Source organism: Sus scrofa, chromosome 1 (genome assembly GCF_000003025.6).
Source record: "Sus scrofa isolate TJ Tabasco breed Duroc chromosome 1, Sscrofa11.1, whole genome shotgun sequence".
NCBI classification, from domain to species: domain Eukaryota; kingdom Metazoa; phylum Chordata; class Mammalia; order Artiodactyla; family Suidae; genus Sus; species Sus scrofa.
In genome coordinates, this window is record NC_010443.5 from 27,379,213 (window position 1) to 27,397,120 (window position 17,908).

Sequence of the window (17,908 nt, forward strand, 5' to 3'; positions counted from 1 at the left end):
CTCAACTGCTTTCGTCTTCCTTTTTCTCTGGGCTTGCGTGTAATTTGCAATAGTCTTCTTCCTTTTTCATAGAACTCATTCATCTCTGGAAAGTCCAAACCTGTTGCTTTATTTCACTGTAACTTTCACTGGTCTTCCTAAAGTTATAGCATTCTGGGGAAGTTCTCTGAGAACTTACACATCTGTTTTTGCTTCCCAAATAAGTAGATTTTTTTTTTCTTTTAATTGCGCTTAAGCAATCTAGGCATTTTTCCCCTGTGGTGCAATTTAAAAAAAAAAATAGAAATAATCACTTAATTTCCTACTTACATCTGGTGGATGATGATTTGCCAAGTGGAGTATAGAACAGGTTTTCTATCTCAAGTAAGTAGGCGTTGCGTTGCGGGAAATTTTAAGACCCAGATGGGAATATTACATTGTTCAGCAGTTGGAGCTAATCAATTACTCATTAATGACAGCAGAGCTATTGAAAGTTTGAAAATGAAAAGCACTAAGCGCAGACCCTATAAATTTACCTACCAGGCCACTTCCGGAGGGCGACTGTCACCAATAAACCGCCTGCCAGTTCAGGCCCAGCTGCTAGACCTCCCGCCTTGCGCAACGCGGGCCTCAGCGCTGCGCTAGTCCTGGCAGCGCCGCACGCGGACCCGATGCCGGCAGGGGGCGCTGGGGCCACGGGGAACGCTGCAAATGCCTCCCGAGTATTCGCAAGAGAGACTTTTGCGCCATCCTGCTATCGCGTGCGCTCCGGAATTTTGCCTACTCTAGGTCTTCTTGAGTGGGGTCCTGGTGGGTGACGGCGGAGAACCTTAGCCCCGCGTGGTGCTCGGGGCTGGGCTGAGGTCCGGGAGCCGTGGTGCGGTCGGTTGCGTCCGGGCCGAGCTTCCCAGCAGCGCCCTCCCCCGGGGCGGGCCCTGACTTTCGGTGCCGCGACGAGTGGGCGGCAAGAAGCCGGTGGCCGACACGCAGAGCGGCTGCGAGGAGCGGCCAGACTCGAGCAGCCAGGCTGGTGCTGGGACGGAGCCGCCGCGGCGATCGGCAGAGAAACGGGGCCAGGGAAGGAGGAGGAAATAGAGCCGATGAAGGGGAGCTGCCGCCGAGGAAGGGGGCGGATCCTTTCGGCGGCCGCGGCCGCTGTTCCGGGACGCAGTCCAGGGAGCCTGCCCGCCAGTAAGGTGCTGGCCAGGTAGCTCCCCACCCAGAGGGCGCCCTCCCCGGACCATCCCCGAGAGGCTGGCACGGAAGGAGCCGGGACCGCGCTCTGGGTGGCCAGGGCGCACCGCACCCCGAGAGCGGCGCCCTTGAGCCGCACCGCCGCGCAGGTTCGCCAGCCGACTTGTCCGCCGGCCAAGAAAAGGAAGCGCTGTCCCTTCCCGCTCAACCCGGCCTCCCCACCCCTTGTACTCTACACCCTGCAGCGGGCGAGCGGCGTGGCCACGGAGGCGCCGAGGAGGGGCGAGCCGCCGCCGGGCAGCGGCGTCCCTTCGGGGGAGAGGGCGCCGGAGAGGAGGCGGCGGCGCGGGGCGGAAGGCGCGACACGGGATGGCAGCTGCTTAGCCCGACGCGCGCGGAGCAGCCCCGAGCTGTGGCTGGCCAGACGGTGCGGCTGGGCGGGCGACGCCGCTGCCGCGACAACCCGGCCGGGAGAGATGAACGCGGAGGCGGGTGAGGGCATCACTTTCTCCGTGCCACCCTTCGTCGAGGGCGGCAGTTGCCGGAGGGGAGGAGCGGCGGCGGTGGCCGAGGGCGAGGAGAGCCAGCTGCCACCGCCGCCACCGGGCAGCTTCTGGAACGTGGAGAGTGCCGCCGCCCCTGGCACCGGGTGTCCTAGTACCACGTCCGCGAGCAGCACCACCCGATGCCGGGGCAACTCTGGTGGCGGAGGCGGTCGACGGACCACGGTGGCATATGTCATCAACGAAGCGAGCCAGGGGCAGCTGGTGGTGGCCGAGAGTGAGGCCCTGCAGTGCCTACGGGAGGCGTGCGAGGCGGTGGGCGCTGCCCTGGAGACCCTGCATTTTGGGAAACTGGACTTTGGGGAAACCGCGGTGCTGGACCGTTTTTACAATGCAGGTGCGTGTGCAACCCCTTCCCCATCCTCTGCAGTCCGGGGTTATTTCCCCCTCGCCCCCCCCCCCCGCGGCTGCCACAGGGGGAGAAATGTGTTTTGCGGGGCAGCAGGAAAAAACAATTTCTGAGCAGCAATCGTGCTTCCTACTTATTTACTTCTTGCCCCACCTTAAGGGCAACGAGCGTCGCTGCATGCCTGCTCTGGGCGCTCGTTCGCCACGCTTGGGAGAGTGTATGCGGGTGCAAGAGCCTGTGTGTCTTTGTGCGAGAGTCTGAATGACCCAACCCCGGCCCGCGCTGGAGCCCGGAGGTGCGCGTGGTCCTATCAAAGAACTTCTGTTCTTCTGCGGTGTGAGATACTTGCCCCCATCAGTCCGTCACGATTCACTGTTTTGGTCTCTCTTATGTTAGGTTTGGCCCACATTTTCCTTCTATATATACCTATGACTGTTTTAGATGATGTCCTCATTTTTTTCTGTGTACTTTTGAGAGGACAGAAATCATGACTTCTGCCACTCGGCCAGCTGCAGGCAGAGTGGATCCATGTGAATTTACATGTTATGTAATGATCTTCCCAACTCTGCCCTAAGTTTAGGGGCCTGCTTTCCCGTATCTTAGCAATTCGAATTTTCAAGTAATGACTTCTAAAAGCAATCTTGTAACTTACACTAAACTTGTGTGGTATCTTTGTTAGGATTTCCATGAAAGAACTGGGGTCTGTTTTTCATTACCCCTGATGAGCTGGGACGTATATAATTTAACACTGTTTAAAACACTGATAGGGTGCTTTAATGACAAAGATTAGATTGGCCATTAAAGTGTGCCCATTAAAGTGATTGCTAGGATAATTCATGAAAAAAAATATTTTCCAACTGTCACAGATTTCAGCAAGTGTCATTGTAATTCTAGCGATTTGTTAGCAAATGTTAGAGTTAAAAGCATGTTATTGAAATTAACCTTTAGCACCCTGTATAACCAATGTTGAGACTCTGTGTGTATTTTTTTAAGACATGTGGGCGTAAAGTTTGATTTAATAGTGGTTTCAAACAATAAGGTTCTTGCATGTCTGATCACATAGAAGGTTTTATATTCCAATCTTGTTTTCAGTTCTGATTCTCTTCAGTCTTTTGAAAACACCTGAAGTAGCCTTTGTCAGTTTGGGAATTTAGCCAAGCCGAATATTTTAAGAACAAGAAGAACTTCATGTTAAGGAAGCCAGACTAAATAAACTAGGACTTTCTGGTTCTGGTATATTTTACCATTTTGGGTTTCATAACTAGACATGAGTATCATATATTATAGCTTGGTTCCTTGTGTGGCTTGCTATAAAAATTAGATAAACATAGCTTTTCTAAAAATTACGGCACTCTTATTTTTGGATTGTAATTTGGAAGACACTTCAAAGAACTGAAAGATATGTGAGGAAAACGCCCAATGAGATACTGAGCCTATTTTTATTGCACTGATAGATTGGGTATTTTTATAAGGCTCTCTAAAAAAAATCTTAAACTCTAAGCTAATTTGAAAGAGCTTTCTATCAAAGCTTATGTACTGTTTATTCTCCAACTGCAGTCTCTGGGGAAGGGAGAGAGAAAGATTAGAAGGGACCAGACCTTTGAACTGTATCTCATTTAATCTTCCAAACAAGCCTACGAAGAACGTACATACCATCCTTCTTAGATGGGAATACCAAGGAAGTACTTACCATTCTTCTTAGATGAGGAAACCAATGAAATTCTTACCATTCTTCTTAGATGAGAAAACTAAGGGATTCATCACTGGTGCAGGGTCATAGGTAATAACTGGCAAGATTCCACTTCAGGTGTCTGACTCTAAAAGGTCCTGCTTTGACCTTGCTTCCTCCGTTTATCCGATCTGATTTATTCTCAGAATCAAGAGAGGGACGTGGAAAAATCATGTGACGTACAGAGAGCTGGTAGGGACCTTATGAGCCATCTAGGTGCAATGTGGAATAGTGCAGAGGACATGCTCTGGGGGGCCAGCTCGGTCCCATCTCACTGTTTGTTCAACCTGGGCAGCCCCAGTTTCACGCCTGCCTATGTGGCAGACATGAACTCTGAGCTCTCTCATTCAGCGTGAAGATGTTGAAGATGTGACAGAATGAAGATGGCATCAGTTTTGTCCACACCCTTTGTTTTTCTAAACTGAGGGCTGCCAAGTTGGATAGTAGTAGAGCTTTACTTCTGATTCCTAAGAGAGCACTGGCTCCGTCCTCTCCCAGGGTTCAGCGAATTTTTCTCTAAAGGGCCAGTTGGTACCTATTTTCAACTTTGCAGGAGGTCTCTTGTCACAAGTCCTCAACTCTGCAGGTGTTACCCAAGAGGGGCCATAAATGGGACCTAAACAAATAATCATGGCAGTTTTCCAATAAAACTTTCTTAATGGACACTGAAATTTAAATTTCGTATAATTCACAAAATATTCTCTCCCCTTGCCTCCCCCCCTTTGAAAATGTAAAAACCATTCTCAGCTTGCAAGCCTTATAAAAACAGGCCTAGCCAGGTTTTGGCCCCAGGCTGACCTTGGCTCTACATCCTACCTCCACTTGAAAGTTGAATCATTACGTTAAAGTGGGAAGAACATCGTCCCTCAAGTTCAGGCTGAGTTTTCATCCTGGTTCTGCTCTGAACCACGTCATTATGAGCAAGGCTCCTTGTCTCCTTCAGCAGCTTATAAAATCGACCAGGGATGGAAGTCGAGGGGGAAATTGAACTAAATTTCTGAGATTCCCTCATGTTATCCTGTGAGTTTGCCAAGGCAAGGCAGCAGGGCGTGCTAGGACAGAGCATCTAAATAGGAGTTTCAATAGGAGATTCTGGTCCTGTTTTTCTTTTCTCATTTGGCGCAGGTCATTTAAAAGCTCAGAGAAGAGTGGAGGGTTGTAGTAATTGGTCTCTCAGATTCCCTCCAGCCCTCAAATTCTATAATTTAAAATTATAACAGTTCTGGAGTTCCTGTTGTGGCTCAGCAGGTTAAGAACCCGACCCAGTGTCCATGAGAATTCGGGTTTGATCCCTGGCCTCTCTCAGTGGGTTAAGGGATCTAGCATTGCCAAAAGCTGTGGTTCAGATCCTGCATTTCTACAGCTGTAGTGTAGGGCAGCAGCTGCAGCTTTGTTTCCACCTCTAGCCCGGAACGCCCATATGCCACAGGTGTGGCCCTAAAAAGAAAAACTAAAATAATATCAGCACTGATTTCAAAAGGAATCATTCAGTCCATAGAGATGAGTGAACTGCTTGTGTATATCATGTTGCCACCTCCAGTAGCCCAGGGTCGCTGAGAAGCACAAATTCAAATTCTGGCTCTGAGGGTCCTCAGAGAATGCTTTGAGCTTCCAGGAAATAGTCTCTGGAATGAAACTGGCTGGGGATGGTTCAGAGGTGACCCCTCACCTGAGATCAGAACAGTAAGCAAAGAGGACCTAACAAGGCCCTCGACATTTAAAAGGGGATGTTGGTGTTTGAATAGCTCAATCTAATGGAATGAGTAAGAGCGCTGGGTTACACTTTTACTGCTATTTATGTGTACTGGGACCTTTCTAAAGAATAGGTTGCAGGTAAAGGTTTTCACTGACTTTCCCTATTTGATTATCATTTAACTATAATTGAGTTTGTTCTTTGACTACAGTTTTCATTCTCTCATTCTCATTCTGAGAAGACACTATTGTTCTATCAAAGACTGTATGGAAATTCATTGTATTGCATATACAAGACTATCACTCAGAGATGGCACTTGCCAAGCTAACAACACCCCTTTCCAGCCCCCTGAGTTATAGGTGGTAAATTTCTTTAAAAGCTAAGAGGTGTCAGTGATACAGATGTCAGAGATAGAGGTGTTCCCAATGTGGCACAGCAGAAACCAATTGGACTAATATCCATGAGGATGCAGGTTCGATCCCTGACCTCACTCAGTGGGTTAAGGATCCAAGTTTCCGTGAGCTATGGCATAGGTTGAAGACGCAGCTTGGATCTGGCATGGCTGTGGCTGTGGCATAAGCCAGCAGCTGTAGCTCGGATTCGACCCCTAGCCTGGGAACCTTCACATGCCTGGGGTGTGCCCCCCCAAAAAAAGTCAGTGGTACAGATATTAGTGATACAGAGTGACTCCATTCAGGTAGACCAACCCCAACTGGCAGGATCTCAGAATTTTTTTAAAAAAATGAACATTAATTTTGTGAAGTATAGCTAGAATGGGCTTTATTATTTCTCTACTGTGCTTATAAGAAAACTGAACCATGAAGAAATCATGTTCTTTCATTCAGGCTAAATGATTTGAGATTGCTGCTTAGAACCAGGAGCACCCTTTATCTTTCTTATTTTTTTCACCATGCTCACGGCATGTGAACGTTCCTGGGCCAGGGATCGAACCTGCACCACAGCCGTGACCCAGTGGTGGATCCTTAACCTGCTGCACCACCATGAAACTCCAGCACTCTTTTTCTTAGAAACATTGGTATAGATGGTGGTTAGATTTGGGTCTGGTCTATAAAGAATCTTTGTTGAGTCAGTGTACTTGAAGTGTGAAACCCACTCATCTATTTAAACACTCAGGAAAATTATGTTCCTGCCAACCTAAAACCAGGTCTTTAAAGACATCTTCCCCTTTGTTAGAATCAGGAACGTTTGTGTTCATTAGCTCTGGTAGCATATTGGCTGGATGTAGGAGCATCACTTTGGATGCGTAGTGATGAGAGGAGGGACTATGGGTAGTGATGAGTGGATGGTGAGGTACAGGGTGAAGGAAGGATTGGGAGGCTGCTGGGAAGGGCGGGAGGAAGAAGGATGCCCAGTGAAGGAAGAAGCTATGCCAGCAGGGGATCCATGAGCACTTTCACCTTTGTCTCCTCCAAACCTCTTTGGCCCTTGACTTCCCACTGATGTAAGACCCAGGATCACTGCTCTGCTCAGAGGCACCTTGCTCCCTCTCAGGGGGCTCAGGGTTGGATGGCTGCCTGTTTCCCCTTTCCTTGCCCCCAACCATTACATGGCCTGGCCTTGCTCTTAGTCAGGCTCGCTGCTGATTGCAATCTCTTGCTCAGCCTTTAACCTAGTAGCAGCAGTGGGTAACAGGAAGGAAACATGTGCAGGTTGAAATTTTCAGAATTTAGTCTTTACATTTTCATCTGTATTATGTTCTCACTCTACTTGGACCCTTAATAAAAGTTTCCCATTTGGGCCACGTCACTGAACTTTCTGGGTTTGGTTTCCCCTGCCTCCAGCTTAGCTCCTTAGGCCTTCCAATCTCATTTGATTAAACACAAATGAACAAACATAACCTTTGTCTCCTGTCTGCCCCAGACTGAGAAGTCCCTGAGACTCTTCCAGCCCACTTCTGCATTTTTTGCTTTTCAATCCAGTGGTTTTCCTCTACACCAGCTTATATACTTGGAGGGAGTGGGTGGAGTCAGTATTTCCCAAACTAAATGGTTCCATGAACCAGTGTAATAAAATCAGAAGACTGACATATGTTTGTCAATGGTTTATTTTCCAAGTAAGGATATTATAAAGACAGAAAAAGGAGTTCCTGTCGTGGCTCAGTGGTTAACAAATCCGACTAGGAACCATGAGGTTGCGGGTTCGTTCCCTGGCCTTGCTCAGTGGGTTAAGGATCCGGCGTTGCCATGAGCTGTGGTGTAGGTCACAGACTCAGCTCGGATCCTTTTCTAGGAGCAGCCCTAGAAAAGGCAAAAAGAGAAGAAAAAAAAAAAAAGACAGAAAAAGAAAACTTGACAATCAGCCAGCTACTGCCACCATTTCTTAAAAATAAAAAACATTTTTATGTTGAATTAGGGTAGGTATAACCTTAGAATAAACAATAGCTGTTTGGTATAGTGAACATTTGGAAAAACACATTATTTGTTGTTACTTTCCCCACTTCACCACGATGGATGAAAACCTTATCATACCAGTCACGAGAGGGGTATTTGAAAACCTCTGGTCTTAACCACTTTCCAGCCCCTTCCCACTTCCAGTCACTGCTTCTTTGCCCAGGAAACAAGCTTTAGCAAAATTTTCAAAAGAGCAAACTCATAAGGAAAAAGTTTAGGAAAGGATTTTTAGAAAAATATCCCAGTGGAGCTCCTCTCATGTTTTCCATCTGCGTTTTGACTTTGATGCTGGCATGTCATTGCCCATCTGCTCTGAGCCCAGAGCCCTGTACTTTCTCTTGCTTTCTTGGAGGCAAGGTTATATTTTCCCAAAGAAGACCTTTACTAGAAAACTGGGAAAAAACAATGCCACAAAGAAATCTCCAAAACACAGAAATAAATTTGTTTTTAGAGCACCCAGTTTCTTATCCCAAATGTTCAACTACGGGTTCTTACCACTCGTCCTGTTTCCAGCTCCTGGGATCCTGGCCTCTTGCCTCAGCTTGCTGTCCTTTGGTCTGCTTAAGCTATTCATCAGTTGGTAGTTCAAGTGGGTTCCACCTCTAGGTGAGGCTCCTAATTATAAATACACTGGCCTTGTCCGACCAGTGGCCTTGGCCAGTGCTACCCCTCCGGGAGTTCTCTGCTACAAGTCAGTTCCCCTCTGGTAGCTACAGGGACTGTCCCCTGCTTCCTGTTTTGGAGACCTGCTTAGAGGCCCGTTCAGTTCCTGTTTCTGGTTTGCAGGAGAAAATTGGTTCACCGCTTCCTTGTGGAGCAGAGGGAGACGGACGGGCGCAAAGCCCAACGAATGTGCAATTCTCCACCAACAGGTACCAACTGGTTCTGCTTTCTTTCCAAGTTGTTGCCCCAAGTCGTCCCTTCAGACAGCAGCCTACTCTGCCTGGGGCAAGATGAGAGTTGAGAATGTGGGAAATGAGGTAGGAGTGGGCAGATGCAGGATCCAAAGCTCTGTGAGTATCAGGAAGAAACCAGCCGCCTTGGGGAAGGTATATCTTGAAGAAAACAGACTCACTTTCCCATCATTTGGATGTAGATAAGTGGGGAAACTGGCTGTGTTTAAGAAAGTTACCCCTTATATTCTGGGAGCAAAATTAGATTTGGAAATTTTATTAGCGACGTAAAAGTAGAAAAGCAAGGCAGGATTTTAAATTATTGAAAAATCTACTGATGATTCTAAGACATTGACTTCTTTAGTTGCTTTAGTATATTGGCTTATCTCTCTGGCTGGAGATATTGACTCAAGAAATTCATCAAAATATGTGTCAGATTACTGGAGGAGAAAGGGTATGAGACAAAAGCAACTTGTAAAATTGTCTAATTATCCCAAAAAATTTAAAAAGTGAGTACTTACATCTTATTTGAGTTTTATTTTGTATTTTTTTCCCCTACAGAAAACATAAAAACTAAAAGAGGGAGAACCCAGGCTACATTGTAGCAATTTTTTAGGGGACGCAGCAAGGAGGAGAGAAAACTTAAATGTTAATAGCATCTCCTGCTGCAAATCATAGCACAGCAGATCTGTGTAACTTAAATGTCTCAGAAGTTACTTACGCAAGGTAGCAGTAAACATTCCATGACAAGCAAACCTTTTCTGTTACAGTAGGTGATCGACAATGGGGAAAGCAATTGCCTTCGGTGTATGATTCATACGGGAAGGAAGTTATATTCCTTTGTTCAGCAAGACTCTAAAAGTGGCTGTGACTAATTTTATTAGTATTTTCCAACACTTTCAGTCTCTTCTAAGAACTCTCAAGAAAGAGAAGCGTGGATGGGAGCAACCCTAGCGAATTGTCAGTAGATGTCAAGCCATCTGTCTGACTCTAAATCATATAAAACCAAGTATTTGCCTAAGCCAGAGAATTTGCCCGTCTTAAAAAATCTTAGCTATCCCTATTTCTTATTTTAAAATCATCCCAAAAGAATTATGTAAACCCAGACTGTCACATGTCAAATACCTCTTAATGTCATATTCAAATTTTATAATATGTTTATTATTATTATTATTTTGCTTTTTAGGGCCTCACTCATGGTATATAGAAGTGCCCAGGCTAGGGGTTGAATTGGAGCTGCAGCTGCCGGCATATACCACAGCAACACAGGATCCAAGCCACGTCTGCAACCTGTACTACAGCTCATGGCAAGGACAGATCCCTAACCCATTGAGCAAGGCTAGGGATCAAACCCACATCCTCATGGATCCTAGTCGGGTTCGTTACTGCTGAGCCACAACAGGAACTCCTCTAATATGTTTATTATTGTGACAAATAATAAGCTTAGAGCTAGGCAGCCATGACTAGGTGTATGATTCCTACTGTCCAGGGGCTGAGACAGATCTTACCTCCAGTTGGGTATTTTCCAATTTATAATTTGGTCGCACTGGGGCATAGGTAATTTCATGTGGCTGGATCAGAATGATAATGTAAATGTATATTATTCCATGCAATGTAGTCCTTTTATTTATTTATTTTTTTAATGTTATGGCTGCACCTGTGACATAATGGCAGTTCCCGGCCAGGGATTGAATCTGAGCTACAGCTGCAACCTATGCCACAGCTGTGGCAGTGCTGGAGCCTTTAACTCACTGTGCCAGGCTGGGGATTGAACCCACACCTCCGCAGTGACCTGAGCTGCTGTAGTCAAATCCCCAACGCACTGTGCTCGAGCCGAGTCTTCTATGGTCCTCTTTTGATCATCTTATTTGCTCCAGAAAATAAATAGATGTGGCAATGTAATTATCTGTATTTCACAATTGAGGGAACTTCTTGGAGAGGCGATGTGACTTGGCCAGAATAAATCTGTTGGTTGGGTAGGGAGTCAAACCCCTGTCTTCCAACTTCCAAATAATCCAGGTGTTTCCCCCCGTGTACCACACTTTGCTCTGTCGTGAAAACCATTTCAAAATACATGTGCTGTTTAAGAGGATCCATTCCAATATCTTGGTCCGTGATGGTAGGATTACTGTGAGGAGAAAACCAGTAAGTCATTAAAATCAATTCAAAGAGGAATTTGAAACGCAACTATTATACACACACACACACACACAATCAGGAACGCTGTAATGCATTTGCCGATAGATGCAAAATTGACTAAAGTTCTGTGAGGCGAGTCTGTAAGTATAAATGTTAGAGTCTTTTCTACAGAGTAGAAATCAATTGTATCTCTACCAAACAACATTCATTTGCATTGCTGTGGACAAGTGGTTTTTGCATGACTATCTGTTTTATACAACTTAATATCTATTCCCAAAGCATTGTAAAATGGTTTTATCGCTAGAAGCCCAATCAAAGGTGCTTATTAAAAAAAAAAAATCAGTTCCCAGAGGGGGGCTTGACTAGAACCTAGTCAGAAATACACCAGGGTGTTGCCTGCAGCATCTGCAAACCCAGCTTTTTCATATTCTGGGAAGTCGTCATCTCACCAGATGAGATCTCTCATCTCATTACTAATTTCAGTAGTCTAGACCACTCCAAATAGGTTTCCTTTTTTTTTTTTTTTTTTTTTTTTTTTTTTTTTGGCTTTTTAGGGCTGCACTTGCAGCATATGAATGTTCTCAGGTAGGGGTCCAATCAGAGCTACAGCTGCCAGTCTACACCACAGCCATAGCAACGTCACATCCAAGCCATGTCTGTGACCTACACCACAGCTCATGGCAACATGGATCCTTAACACACTGAGCAAGGGCAGGGATCAAACCGCATCCTCATGGATACTAGTCAGATTCATTTCCGCTGCGCCACAATGGGAACTCCCAAATTGGTTTACTTTTTGGAAAAAACAATGCTTATAATATTTTGGAGGGCTGGCAAATTGCTATAAAACTCCACATGCCAAACATATTACTTTGATCTCTTGCAATCTAAGGCGAGTCACACCCAAATGAACATGATGTGTTACTGTGTGCCAGTACTGTGCCAATCAGTCTACATGCCTAATCTTATTCAATCTTTAAAGTGGCTTTATGAGGCAGAAAACGTCAGTGGATCTGTTTTACACGTGGGGAAACCGAGACCCTGCAGAGTGATCCACTTTCCCAGTGCCACTTGACCGCTAAGGGTCAGAACCAAGTTTTGAACCTCAGACTGTCTGATTCCAGAGTCTTTTTCTTTTACGCTCTCCTGTCTCCTAGACATAAACTTTCTCTTTGAGAACATTTAGATTATCATTAATTCCATGGTTACAGTTTTCTCATTAGTGGCTATTTGTTGACTGCTTAAAATCTGCAGGATTTCTTCCTAAGGTCAGCGCAAAAATTAGGTTGAGTGCAGTTTCTGCCTTTTATGATCTTACAGTCTGTTCACTGAATCAAAAAATTTAATAAATAATTATTGGGAGCCTACTACTGCAAGGTGATGCTCTAAGTAATGAATAGTGAACAATCCCAGGGAATTTTTTTAAGGACTTCAGAATGTGGGTGATTTCATTGAACTGTCCACGTGAGAACAGTGTTCATCACTGTTAGAATAGATATGAAAATGCATTGAAAATAAAAATCTTACACGCTTGTAAATTATACATTAGGCTCTTCATTTTTACATCAAGTCAGTATCACGTTGGAAATTATTTAAATAAATACCCAGGTTTTATTACAAGCTTTTAAAGTCTTTTATAAATATTGACAAAATCTCATTAAATTTACTTCAAGGGGTTATTATAATAGAAACAAGTGGCGTTATTACCTGAGACTTAGAGTCTTTTATATATATATATATATATATGTGAAATATATATAGTAGTGGGATTTGATCTGTATTTATTTATTTATTTATTTTTGTCTTTTGTCTTTTTAGGGCTACACCTGCAGCATATGGAGGTTCCCAGGCTAGGAGTCTAATCGGAGCTATAATCGCCAGCCTGCACCAGAGCCACAGCAACATGGGATCCAAGCCACATCTTCCACCTAGACCACAATTCACAGCAATGCTGGATGCTTAATCCACAGAGCAAGGCCAGGGATCGAACCCGCAACCTCATGGTTCTTAGTCGGATTCATTAACCACTGAGCCACGACAGGAACTCCTGATCTGTATTTAAATTCTCTTGTATTTATCTTTCAGGTTGTGAAAGAAATCTAGGCTGTTTTAGGCAATTTTGACATGCCAACAGTGTAATATCAATTTAGTATTCCTTAGGCCAATAGTCCATAATAAAATTGTATTGTTTGCTTGTTGCTGACACCTGGGTGTATGTCTGATCTTTAGTTGACAGAAAATAGTCAACTTGAATGCTAGGTTATTGATGGCTGGGCCAGAATGAGAATAATAAACAAACAAAATTCCATTTAGATAATGGGACATGAATGGCAGGCATGTCTTAGTGTTGATGCAGAACCATATCTGTATTATGGGATACATAAAAATGACTAAGGTTGAAATCTAGATTGCCGTTGAAGTTTCAAAGCCAGATTATGAATGTATACTTTACATAGCGTTTCTAATTATTTTTGAGTCACCCACATGCAGTTGATGTATATATCTCTACCAAGGCAATTTCTAGATTTTTGGAACTTGGTCTTGGGAAACTAGCTTTGGTAGATCCAGTGAAAATTTAGATCTTTAGATCTGGACAGTAGGATTTTAGTTTTTCTAAACTAACCCTTAGTCAGTTTACTGTTTACTATTCGTGTAGTAAACAGAGTAAGCAGAGGTTTCTAGACTATGTAGACGGGCAGAGGCTGGCTTTAAAATTGAACATATCTCTTAGTGTGTGTATGTGTGTGTGTGTTAGTTGCAAAACAGGGTTGGGGTGTTAAGTTGCTTGGCTTGGCCTAGTGAAATTCCAGAACAGTGCTGTAGCTTGCACGTGAGTTATAAGAATAGTTGGCTTAACTTTTCTTGCCCAGCAACTTAGAGCTGCCGGTAGTTTATGTGCTTAAAGTACACTTGGCAGTTGGTAAACCTGAAATAAAGTTGGAAAGGAAATGCCAGCCTAGACTCTTAACAGAGTCCCGGACTCTTCTTTCCTTTATAAATTCAGTAGTGTCAAACATTTATTTAATCATTAACCATGACACATGAGTGGGTTACCCAAGGACTGATCTTGCTGTGTTTATTAGAATGTCGACCTGCAGATCTTTGTTTTGTTTCCAAAGTCTCAAATTAAGGGTTGTGAGTAATATGAAATCTTTGCATAGTCAGCTATGCTTCTGACTTAACATTTAATTTCCAGCAGTATTTTGGTAGAGCGTTTATTAGTCTATCTGACATGTAGTCAAATGAGTGGCACACTTGGTCATAAGTATTTATTTTGATTGATTTATGTCACACTAAGGTATAAGTGACAAAAATCATGCTTATCACAAACACTGTTTCACAAAGTTCATTTTTTGGTTTGTTTTTGTCTATTTATTTATTTGTTTGTTTTATTACTCAAATGAATTTATCACATCTGTAGTTGTATAATGATCATCACAATCCAATTTCACAGGATTTCCATCCCACAACCTAAGTACATCCCCTCACCCCCCAAACTGTCTCCTCTGGAGACCATAAGATTTTCAATGTCTGTGAGTCAGCATCTGTTCTGCAAAGAAGTTCAGTCTGTCCTTTTTTCAGAAACCACGTGTCAGTGAAAGCATTTGATGTTGGTGTCTCATTGTATGGCTGACTAAACTCAGCATGATAATTTCTAGGTTCATCCATGTTGCTAAAAATGCTGTTATTTCGTTCCTTTTAATGGCTGAGTGATATGCCATTGTGTATATGTACCACATCTTCCTGATCCACTCCTCTGTCGATGGACATTTAGGTTGTTTCCATGTCTTGGCTATCGAAAAGAGTGCTGCAATGAACATCGGAGTACATGTGTCTTTGCGAGTCATGGTTTTCTCTGGATAGATGCCCAGGAGTGGGATTGCTGGATCCAATGGTAGTTCTAGTTTTAGTTTTCTGAGGAATCTCCATACTATTTTCCACAGTGGTTGCACCAATTTACAATCCCACCAACAGTGTAGTAGGGTTCCTTTTTCTCCACACCCTCTCCAGCACTTCTTGTTTGTAGACTTTTGGATGATGGCCATTCTGGCTGGTGTAAGGTGGTACCTCAGAGTGGTTTTGATGTGCATTTCTCTAATAATGAGTGATGTTGAACATCTTTTCATATGTTTTTTTGCCATCTGTATGTATTCTTTGGAGAATTGTTTTCTTTTTAGATCTTCTGCCCGTTTTTTGATGGGGTTGTTTGTTTTTTTTGGTATGGAGTGGCAGCAGGTGTTTATAAATTTTGGAGATGAATCCCTTGTCAGTTGATTCTCTTGCAAAGATTTTCTCCCATTCTATGGGTTGTCTTTTCATTTTGTTTAGGGTTTCCTTTGCTGTGCAGAAACTTTTAAGTTTAATTAGGTCCCATTTGTTTATTTTTGTCGTTACTGTCATTACTCTAAGAGGTGGATGTGAGAAGATGTTGCTGTTGTTTATGTCGGAGAGTGTTTGGCCTATGTTTTCCTCTAAGAGTTTTATAGTGTCTGGCCTTATATCTAGGTCTTTAATCCATTTTGAGTTTATTTTTGCGTGTGGTGTTAGGGAGTGTTCTAATTTCATTCTTTTCCATGTGGCCGTCCAGTTTTCCCAGCATCACTTATGGAACAAGCTGTCCTTTCTCCATTGTATATTCTTTCCTCCTTTGTCATAGATTAGTTGACTGTAGGTGCACGGGTTTAATTCTGGGCTTTCTATCCTGTTCCACTGATCTATATAAAGTTCTTTTGAAGAGTGAGTTAGATACAAAGATATGCTAATTAAGAAGGCAAATTGCAGGAGCATTTAAAAGCTGCTAATGGAGTTCCCATTGTGGCTCAGTGGTTAACGAATTTGACTAGGAACCATGAGGTTGCAGTTTTGATCCCTGGCCTTGCTCAGTGGGTTAAGGATCCAACGTTGCCGTGAGCTGTGGTGTAGGTTGCAGACGCGGCTCAGATCCCGCGTTGCTGTGGCTCTGGCATAGGCTGGTAGCTACAGCTCTGATTCGACCCCTAGCCTGGGAACCTCCATATGCTGCAGCAAATGGCAAAAAGACAAAAAAAAAAAAAAAAAAAGGCTGCTAATGTATAAATATTCATCAGTGTTCATTAATGGCAGGGTTAGGGTATGGCTTGCTTGAATTTATGGGAAGTTTAAAAGTTTAGATGCTTCAAGACAACAGAAGTCAGAAAAAAAAGGCAGGCAAGAATTATAGATGGTTGAGCTTAAGTAACTTGTATGGAGTTTTATGGTTGTATTTATGACTACCATTCAGTGTGCATTTAGGAAATCTTTGAGAAGGTAAAACCTTGATATCATGAGAGTGACTCTCTTCTCTGCCAGCCAAATCACTTAGCCACTTGGAACTAAACTTAAGATATTACTGTATCTCTCTGGTTTGGCTCCAACATTGGCACATATTTTTCTTTTTTGGAAAGTGCTACTTCACAGTTTCCAAGCTTCATGGAGCGCAGGACTCTGCATTTAGTTAGGTTTTAGTAAAGAAGCAGATTTCATTTTATTAAATATATAGTGAACATTCTTTGTGATGGATAATCTCTTGATTGTTCAGGCTGGGAGATTCTTATTACCTATTTCCATTCATTTTTTTATTTTTAAAAATTTTGTTTATTTTTAAATTTTTAAATTGTTCTATTTTTTATTTTTATTTTTTTTTTTTGCCTTTTTTAGGGCCGCATGTGTGACTTATAGAAGTTCCCAGGCTGGGGGTCAAATTAGAGCTGTGGCTGCCAGGCTACACCGCAGCCACAGCAATGCAGGATCTGAACCATGTCTGTGACTACTGCTCATGGCAACTCCGGATACTTAACCCACTGAGTGAGGCCAGGGATTGAATCTGCATCCTCATGGTTACTAGTCTGGTTTGTTACCACTGAGCCACGACAGGAACTCCATTCATTTTTATTTTTTATTTTTATTTTTTGGCTGCACCCATGGCAGGTGGAAGTTCCCTGGCCAGGGCTCAAATCCTTGCCACAGCAGTGACTATGCCAGATCCTTAACCACTAGGCCAACAAAGAACTCCTCCATTCATTTTAAATCTGGAATAGCCCATGAAGGGCCAGACATCCTCCTTAGAAACAAGAGGGTTGTTGACACAAAAGCTGTTGCACTATGTTGTGATACTGCTTGGGAATTTTGAGGCAAAAGTGTGCAATGACATTTATATATCGTCATGCCTTCATTTCCCAGGCCACCTTTATTTTAGGTGTGTGCTTTCCTTTGAAAATATCATTAGACATATTAGAGTAAGTTTGCAGAGGCAGATGTATGAAGCAGCCCTGATTTTTCTTTTTTCAAATTCCACTCTTTTTAGTTGGTTCTCCTTGGTTTATTTGTCAGGGGAGCAAGAGCATGTTCCCTAAACAGAGTTCTGTGCCAGAGGATAAGCCAACTTAATTTGAGAAGATTTTCTAAGAGCATTAAAGGAGAGAAAAAGCAGTGATTGGAGAATCCAAGGCCCTAATCTGCTTTCAGTTTTCAGTGACTTGGTGTAAATGCTAGAATAAGCTCCCTTAAGACTTGGACTGGCTTATATGCTTCTAATGACTTTATATTTGGTCTATGAGAGTTACCTTCTCAAGACTTGTAATTGTCCTCTTTAGCTATAGAAGAAAGTATTATCCAACATTTGAGCCATAACGTGTGCTTAATATGTGGCCACCAGGAAAATTCCTTCCTGAATCCAGCATATTGCATAGTTATTTATGAACTGGAGCTTTGCATTCTTTTTCGTTTAAGCTAAGAATAATTGTGGAACTATTTAACTTTCTATCTTTTAGTGTCTCTCTGAGACCTGTGTAATTTTTTACTGCATGTTTATGTTAGTCTATTTCCTCTTAAAATAACCTCCTAAAAGCCATTAAACACATCTTAACTTGTTTACTTGATTCTTTAGGGGATAATAAAAACAAAAAAACAAAAAAAAACAAAAAAAAAAACCAAAACAAAC

General features: G+C 43.3%; 1 protein-coding gene across 2 annotated transcripts in view; it reads left to right on the forward strand.

The window, feature by feature from the left end:
- The window catches only part of MAP3K5 (mitogen-activated protein kinase kinase kinase 5), a 220,358-nt gene continuing 203,380 nt past the window's right edge, over positions 931 to 17,908 (forward strand). For both annotated transcript variants that reach the window (XM_021072505.1, XM_021072507.1), the window contains exon 1: positions 931 to 2,073. In XM_021072505.1, coding sequence (XP_020928164.1) covers positions 1,650 to 2,073 — 424 coding nt within the window. In that variant the 5' untranslated portion in view covers positions 931 to 1,649. The remainder of the gene's footprint in view (positions 2,074 to 17,908) is intronic.